Source organism: Neovison vison, chromosome 12 (assembly GCF_020171115.1).
Source record: "Neovison vison isolate M4711 chromosome 12, ASM_NN_V1, whole genome shotgun sequence".
In the NCBI taxonomy this organism is placed as follows: domain Eukaryota; kingdom Metazoa; phylum Chordata; class Mammalia; order Carnivora; family Mustelidae; genus Neogale; species Neogale vison.
Window position 1 is genome coordinate 114,196,765 of NC_058102.1, and position 9,007 is coordinate 114,205,771.

The window sequence follows — 9,007 nt, forward strand, 5'->3', positions numbered from 1 at the left end:
TCCAGCAAGAGAAAGAACACAGACGTGCTCTGCCCCGTTGTCTCTGGGGACATAGCCAAGAGGCAACCTCAGCTCAGCCCTGACCACCTTGCTTTCCCAGCTGCTGTCCAGCTACTCTGCATGGACATACACCACCCCCATGTGTTGAGTGGAGTTCATCACTCAGTATTATCAAGGCTAATACTGGGGGCTTGAGAGACCTGTGAAACTTATTTTTAAATAATAATGAAGTGCTAGAGAGGTCTTATATCTCTAAGACTGTACCCAAACTTGGGAGGTCCACCAGAATTGCATGTGGCAAGGGACAAGAACCAAATTTTCCCCTGAATGCTTTAGGAATATTAAACTCAAAAAATCACATTTATTTTTTTTTAAAAATCACGTTTATTGAGCACTTGCTATGTACCTGACATTGAACTAAGTATTGAAGAAAGGAGTCTGAATCATGGCTGAATCATGGCTCACTGCTTCCAGTGAATGGAGTCACAGGAGAGATTTACCGCATATATTAAAAACAGGCACATTCATTCAAGTAGTTTTATGCCAAAACGGATTTGGGATGATTTAGGTCTTAACCGATTGCTTTGACATCCTGTGGATTTATCTAAAAGGATGTTATTCTGCATCCTGGCAGACGTTTCATTGTCGAAGTTCTTCAGAACTCCTACAAGTGGCCATTGGATTCATGAGTGCATCGGTTCACCTTTTTTATTATTTGCTGGAGTGAATGGCAATTCCTTGTCCTTAGCCATTTTGTGTTAAGTTACCCAGATGGCTCTTCCTCCTCTCTTGATAAGGTAAGCAGGTTTATCCTGCCCCACAGTAGCTCTTTAGGCTACACTGTGTCCATCTATGTCACAGTTAAAGGAGACCCTAAGTCCCTCACAAAAGTCACTTCTAACTTGAGCAGCTCCTAGACCCAAACCAGAGCAACTGAGAAGTGTAGGGAAGTGCTTCTGTGAAGCTCATCTCCAGACAGGCAGTTTTCTGTTTCCCAAAAAACAGGAACACAGACTGCAAAGCCACAACACTAACAGCATTTCTCATCTGCTCCACTGGAATATGAAGCCTCTCCGACAACCTTAGCTGTCTGGCTGTCTAAGGGACACAGAAGAAGCCCAGACTGGAATACATGTAACAACTCTACCTCCCCTCACCAACGGCGCAAATGCCTCATCTAGGTCAACTAGAGTTCAATTAAAAATTAAAAATAGAGCAAACAAAAATGTGCTCCCTCAGGTCAGTGAGGACCAGCCACTTAGCAAACACACAGGAACATCAAGCACCTGGGGAATCCAGCGGTCCTGGGCACCTTATACTCACAAGCAAAAACCATCTAAGGGGCCTCCTCCCAAATCCCCAATTGTTTAGGAGCCATATTTTCCATATTTCTCATTTCTCCTATAACAATGGGAGGTATGATACTACAATTCCGTTCACAATTAATTTTATTAAAGGCATGGGGAGAAGTTAAACTAGTATCTCTTTATTGATAACATGCATATCAGATGCCTCTTTTATCCAAACAGAAAAACAAAAATAATACTTCATAATAACTCACCAGAAAACATGAAAACATTAATGAGCTCTATTAATGGAAGACAACACACTTAAATTAAGCACATACTATGGTTAAAAAACAAAAAACAAAACAAAACAAAACAAAAAACAACACAGAGCGTTGCGTCATCCATCCCCTAACACTCTCCAATTAATCATTTCAGCTTCCAGTCACATTGTCAAAAGCACAATTGAAGTGCTTTTGTCAAGAGAAATTGTCATCTAAATCAATCTGCGTCTCGAGGAAGTTAGTCTCCCACGACGTCCATGGCTCCCATGCCCGCTCGCCTTTCTGTCTGCGGATGTTCTCCCGGAACCTAGAGGATTAGCTTTCACACAGGCTAAAGCGAGTCTGCATCCTCGTGGGCCACGTGTCCGTTTGGACAGGACAGGGCACCCCGGGGCTGCCTGGCACTCCCTCTTCAGACCCACTCAGACTTTCTGGATCTGGAGTTGGCAAGCCCGTCGGGGGGCGGCAGCTGACCGGATGGATAGCGCCGGCCCAACCGGCTCCGAGACACTAAGAGATGCTCCTCTGACCTTGTGGGACCCTCGACCCTGGGGTCCTGGGAGGCCTCCACTTGCGCCCTACTCCCCGGCTCTTTGCAAGCCGCGGCCAGCTTCTCACTGGCAGAGGACAGCACCTCACTCTCATCTTCATCCCGAAGCCCCATCCGCCCCGACACAGCAGACTTCCCACTGGGGCTGTCGGCACCCTCCGCTCCAGTCCACAGGCCGGGGTGGATGGGCGCCCCCTCCTCCACCCACGCACCACTGCCGGCCATTGGATCTGACCTAGCGCCCAGGCTCCGGGACAGCGGGCGGCCGGCGGTGTGGCCCAGGGGATCCTTGGCGGGGGCCCTGCCCCTACTCGTCCTCCCACGAACGCTGCAGAAGAGGTCAGCCACACTGAGCAGCAGGGACAGCGCACTGACCGCCCACATGAAAAGCATCATAATGGACTTCTCCGTGGGCCGGGAGACATAACAGTCCACCACGCTGGTGCAGGGAGCGTGGGTGCAAGAGAATCTCTTGGGGACCAAGAATCCAAAGAGGAGGTAATGCGAGGCACCAAAAGCTGCCTCGGTCAGCACCCGAAGGAAGAGGTGGACGATGTAGCTGGAGGAGAAATCCGGCACTGTCAGGTTGTAGGGCTCCCTGCAGGGCGGAGGGCGGTGCCTGTCCCCAGGGCTCTGGTCACAGGGCTCAGGGTGGGTGGGACCGCCAACTGGCGCACAGAGTCCACGGGCGGCGAGCACGGCACCTCTGTGGAGCACGTAGACACTGAAAATGGCAGAAGGGAGGAGGACAGACACGCTCTGGATCAGCCAGAACCGCAGCTGGGACACCGGGGAGAAGATGTCGTAGCAAACATTGGCACATCCCGGCTGCAGAGTGTTACACACAAACCTCTCCTGCTCATCCTGGTAGACGGGGGAGCCTGCCAAGATGATCACCACCATCCTCAGCAGTACCATGAAGATAAGCCAAATCTTCCCTAGAAAGGAGGAAGCAGGAAAGCACCATCACCAGCATACAAACATATTCCCTTCCAACAACAGTTTTGAAGTATTTACAGGGGTGAGATTGGAGAACTGAGAAGCAATAAGCATGTATTTTAATCCTGGCAATGGGGGAGGGGGGCTAGTTAGCTCATCTGTCAAGTATTTCCAGAGGCTGTGCAATGTGTCAGACACTGTGCGGAACTAGTTGTTTGTAAAATGCTTTGAGACTGACAGGTTTTAAAGAAGCATTAGAGTCAAAGATGTTTGATCTGAGTCTACTAGTTCAGACTTTTGGTCCAGACTTTCCTGGACTGAAAGTTCTAGAAAGAAAGTTGAGGTAAGCAAATTAATGATGTAAATAAGATCTTACTCTCTGCAGATAATAAGCTTTCTAAAGAATGTTAGCACATTTGTATAACCATGTGTAACAAATACAAGCTACTAATTATAGTTCAGTCATCTTTATTTTGGTCCAGAAGATCTTTATTTAATTGTTACTTTATGGTCCTTGAAAGCAGATTTCCTTAACGACATTCAACTTTTCAGATTTTTCAGTGATTCAGAATTTATTTTCCTCTATTACAGTTATTATGAAATAATGATGTTCCTCTTTCTTCAATTTATCTAATTTATCTAATTTATGAATAAATTAGATTAACCTAGGAAGTCAAAATAACATCAAAGTCCTATTTTCATGTTACAGGTTAACTCTTTTGGAACATGGCCAAGGCTCAGTTAAAATATATCTGTAAATATTTTGTGACACAATGCAGAAAACATCACCTGACAGCAGAAAACCCTATCATAAATAAAGGCAGTTAAGCTCAAAGAATAGCATTATGTGATCAAGTCATTGACTCAAATTTGTAAGACCAAGTTGATTTTGTTTAAATTCTACAAAATAGGGGCTCCTGGGTGGCTCAGTGGGTTAAGCCTCTGCCTTCGGCGCAGGTCTTGGTCTTAGGGCCCTGGGATCAGCCCCGAATCCGGCTCTCTGCTCAGCAGGGAGCCTGCTTCCCTTCCTCTCTATCTCTGCCTGCCTCTCTGCCTACTTGTAATCTCTGTCAAATAAACAAAATCTTTAATAAATAAATAAATAAATAAATTCTAAAAAATGATGAGTAAGAAAAATTTCAGCCACATCGTAGGCATATTGTAATCTTTTTCTCAAGTTTTTTTTTTTTTTTATGTTTTATTGTATTATTTTGATAGACCAAGATAGTAAGAGAGCACAAGCAGGGGGAGTGGAAGGCAGAAGGAGAAGCAGACTCTCCATTGGGCAGGGAGCCTGATATGGAGCTCAATCCTAGGACCCCGGGAGTTCAATCCTAGAACCCCGGGGATTGTGACAAGAGCTCAACCGACTGAGCCACACAGGTGCCCCTTCTCAAGTCTTTTCTAAGATATCCATACTTCTCTAAAAATTTGACACATCTGCCTCAAACTCAGAAATATTTATTACTTTCTTTTTAAAAAATAAACTAAAATTTGGATTTGGCTGAAACTGCACAAGAGAAATGACTAATTTTTGCAAGTTAGGGTTCAAGGAAAAAGATGACAAAAAGGAAGTGTAATCAAGGCATTGATTTCTCATTAATTTTTACTATATTGTTCCTTCTCCTGATCAGGTAGTCAGAGAAAAGTTACTCAAAGATACTCCTTCCACTTGCTTCAGTCTTTGGGCTCAGCACCCAAGTATCAGTGAGAAAGTTCCCAGGAGAGAACACACACATCCAAGACTTCCTTAAATGGCGGCGGGACTGGGGAGTCATAAAGCTTGAGTACACAGCTCCCTTTCTTCCAGCAACAAACAGGCCAGGCAAAGTGATGAAAACAAAAATACAAGAGCTTTGGAGCTGTTTCCTTACACTCACCCACAATGGTCATGTTGCAGTTTACGGTGATAAGAAGGAATCCCAGCAGATCCAGACGTTCCATCTTTCCCGAGTGTTGCAGACCCAAGGCTGCTGGAGACGTCGGAAGGCTGTATTATTCTCCAAGAAGGTGGCAAATCTTTGCAGGAATAAATGTATCTTCTCTACAAAAGACTTAAAGGTGAGAGCTGCAGATATAAATGGAAAGCTTCGAGCTCAGGAATGGGAGGTCAGTTTGTCTCCGAGCTGAGACGGCCCTGAGCTGTTTGCCTTTGAGGCAAAGCATTCTTGACAACTGCAGTGACCAGAAGACAGCAGGAGTCATCTCTCATTGTAGGCTATTCTTACCCTCTTGAGACATTCCAGGCCTGTGGCAGTGCTCACATGTCTTTACCAGGAGAGCCAGATGCTTCAGGATATAATAGAAGTGACTACATTTAACCCAAGAAAGAAAAAGTTCTGTCAACTAGCCAAGGACTCTTCTCTACTAAAAAGATGTTTCCTCCTTGCAAATATTTCCACAGCCACTTCACTTATTGAAAAAGAACTGAAATGTTCATGTTTTGTCTTCTCTATGAAGCATAGACTTCCTGTACCATGGACGAAAGCATAAATCTGCATTTTAGACATGTGTCCCAACTTTAGGCTGTGCCTCCGTTATTCCCTAGCTATTTCCTGTCTAGGTGAGTGACAAGAGCTTCCCTGGGGAAGTCACCGAATCTCTCCACATATTCTCACCTTGCATGAGGGAGAATCATGCTGTTCCAGTCTGGGCTTGTGAGAGGCAAACACAAAATGATGATGTTGAGAGTTCCTGGCATGGAATGAATGTATAACAACTCAAATCAGTGGAATTTCGATCCCTAACTGGTCCCCCAGACCTTCATAGATTGCATCTTCCTTTTGTATCTCTCAGCCCCATCTAGCACAGGGCTGCTCCCATTGAATCAGTTTAATAAATGTCCATTAAATTTGTAATAAAGTATCACTGCCTGGCCCTGCTGACATCAATCGCAGTTGCATCAAAATCCTCTCGTGGCTGTCACCTTTATATCTAGGAAGAACCCATCCTGCAAGTCTGGGGATCTATCATCAGGGTGGAAATTGTGAACTTTAAAAGGAATGATTTCAATTTTCCATGAAAGCTATTCTTTTATTCCCATCTTTTCTTCATTTCTGATCTATTCTTGACTTTAGTAATATCCCTAAAAAGATTCCCAGAAGAGGAGTACAACAAAGGTCCTTTCATCTTTATTCACATGACACGTTTCCATCCACAGAAAACATTTTGACCCCCTTGAAAGGCACAGTAGTTTTGCTATATTTTAGTCAAATGCTTCAACATGAACAATGAAATTTAGAGAAACTGTGGTTAAGTAAAAAATATTGAAATAGCCATATGGTTCAAGTATAAAATAAGGGAAAATATATTTCCTTATTAATAGACTGTTCATGATACTGGCTTAAAATTTGAAATATCGGGAAAGCGATTTCTGAATTTTGCTGTGTGATTATAAATAGTCCATTCTGAACATGGAATAAAAGGGAATTTTGCGACCTAGAGTAAATTGCTACAGCTTTTCATGCCTCAGTTTTCTCATCAGTAAAGTAGAAAAAATGTGTCTTCTGCATACACAGAGTGGCTGTGATATGAAAATGAGATTTAGACATGAAAATGATTTTAAAATATAATGGATTACATGTGCATCTCAGGGTCTACTCCTCTGGGCTCCCATTCTTGGTCTATCCCTTTGCTCCCACAGCATCTTCTGAACCAGTAATGCTGCCTGTTCTCTCTTCACCTTAATCTATTCTGCTCTTGCTTCTCTAAGTCCATACCATCTCCATTCCTTGTCTTTTTTCCTACTAAAGGATATTTTTGCTCTGCTTGGAGATTTAAATCCCAGTAGCTGCAAGAAGATGTGGACAAAAGAGAAGGAGGATGTGGCTGGAGCATCAAACATATGGCTCTCTATACAATTAGCCCAGTCTCCCATCCCAGCCTCCATGGCCTCCCAGACCTGGCACCCATGGCCTGTGTTGGTGCTGGTGGACATGGATGTGATGCTGGCCAACTTCAAGGCCAGCCTCCTGTGGGGCTTCTCCTACAGCCTCCTAGGGGAGCCACAGGTGGCACTGGAAATGCAACTTGGATTCCCTCAACCAAGAGCAGTACTGAGCCCTTTTGCTGGAGCCAGCAGACAAAGTGGCAAATGTCTGAAACCCAAGGCTTTTTCCTAGACTTGGAGCCAATCTCTGAAGCCTTGGAAACCATGCAGGAGATGAACAACATGCTGGACACTGAAGCCTTCATCTGCAACAGCCCTCTGATAAAGTATGAATTGGGTGAGAAGTACCACTGGGTGGAGAATCAGCTAGGGCCTCAGTCTGAGAGTGAGATATCCTGATGAGGGACAAGAGCATAGTCTTGGGGGACCTGATTGTTGGTAACAAAGACATCACTCAAAGCCAAGAGTGACACATGTCTAAGACCCCAGTCTGGGAGCACATCTTGTTCACCTGCTGCCATACCAGGATCTGGCCCTGCCCCCCCACAAGGAGACAGTTGCTTTCCTGGAGTAACAGTTGGAGGTAGATCATAGACAGCAAGCAAGGGGACAGTGGATGGTAGTTGAAGGAAAGAAAGAAAGGTTGACAGGCAACCCCAGAAGAGCTGAATGAGAGGGCAGTATCATGGTGGTAGCTCGCAGCACCTGTGGAACGGGGAGACATAGTAACCTCCATTCTCACAAGCCATCCACCTGGAACCTCACAAGGTGGCTGACAAGGAAACATGGTGGGAAACTCACTCAGGAACGTTTTTAATAAAACACTTTGGCTCAAAAAAAAAAAAAAAAGAATCCCAGAATCAATAGGAAGATTTCTATTTGTATGGCTATAGAGTGAAGAAAAGCTTTGGGGAGTGCTGTTTTCAATTCAATGGAAAAGAAATCCAGTAGGAGTCAGGGATATGAATAAGACTGAACTGCACAAGATGGCTCCTGAGATTTGTCCACAAATGAACTGAGGAAAAAGGAAAGAGAACATCAGAACCATATGTTACCCAGCCTTGGCTTACCTCCCTCCTCCCTCCTGCTTAATGACATTGCCAATTATTTAGGCCTGAGTTTTAGTATCTATAAATTAGAGATGATACTTAGTTTTTAGAGTTGTTGAGAAGTAGTTAGTTTAAATGAGGTTCTAGTACATTATTTGGCCTGTAGGAGGCTCTCAATAATAAATAACTACAGTCATTTCTCATTATTCATGCATTGCATAAGTTGCCACAAAAACTGAATTAGAGATTGCTGGGGACTCCTAGGGGAAACACGGAATTGGTCTGGTCACAACATTTTAGTCAATCAATACATAACCTTGTTTTATGTGTGCTTCTGTTAAACATACCTTATTTAACATGTATTTTTTTTTCATTTATTTTTATTTTCAGCGTAACAGTATTCTTTGTTTTTGCCCCACACCCAGTGCTCCATGCAATCCCTGCCCTCTCCAACACCCACCACCTGGTTCCTCCAACCTCCCACCCCCGCCCCTTCAAAACCCTCAGATTGTTTTTCAGAGTCCATAGTCTCTCATGATTCACCTCCCCTTCCAATTCCCCTCAACTCCCTTCTCCTCTCTAACTCCCCTTGTCCACCAGGCTATTTGTTATGCTCCACACATAAATGAAACCATATGATAATTGACTCTTTCTGCTTGACTTATTTCACTCAGCATAATCTCTTCCAGTCCCATCCATGTTGCTACAAAAGTTGGGTATTCGTCCTTTCTGATAGAGGCATTATACTCCATAGTGTGTATGGACCACATCTTCCTTATCCATTCATCCGTTGAAGGGCATCTTGGTTCTTTCCACAGTTTGGCGACTGTGGCCATTGCTGCTATAAACATTGGGGTACAGATGGCCCTTCTTTTCACGACATCTGTATCTTTGGGGTAAATACCCAGGAGTGCAATTGCAAGGTCATAGGGAAGCTCTATTTTTAATTTCTTGAGGAATCTCCACACTGTTCTCCAAAGATGCTGCACCAACTTGCATTCCCACCAACA

General features: G+C 44.3%; 1 protein-coding gene and 1 pseudogene across 1 annotated transcript; one reads left to right on the forward strand and one right to left on the reverse strand.

Moving 5' to 3' along the window:
* Positions 1-1,982: 1,982 nt before the first annotated feature.
* GJD4 (gap junction protein delta 4) lies at positions 1,983-5,137 on the reverse strand. Its single transcript, XM_044228207.1, has 2 exons — positions 4,940-5,137; positions 1,983-3,058 (listed from the first exon to the last, which is right to left on the reverse strand). Exons 1-2 carry the CDS (start codon positions 5,001-5,003, stop codon positions 1,983-1,985), a joined length of 1,140 nt encoding a protein of 379 aa, XP_044084142.1. The 5' UTR covers positions 5,004-5,137.
* A 1,722-nt stretch (positions 5,138-6,859) lies between these two features.
* Positions 6,860-7,571, forward strand: LOC122891029 (annotated as a pseudogene).
* Positions 7,572-9,007: the final 1,436 nt, after the last annotated feature.

Bases quoted from the DNA above. Each gene is read 5' to 3' on its own strand.
- GJD4 (XM_044228207.1), bottom strand. From the start codon at position 5,003: ATGGAACGTCTGGATCTGCTGGGATTCCTTCTTATCACCGTAAACTGC. The intron at 3,059-4,939 runs GTGAGTGTAAGG...CCTCCTTTCTAG, and splicing joins CTGCAACATGACCATTGTGG to GGAAGATTTGGCTTATCTTC.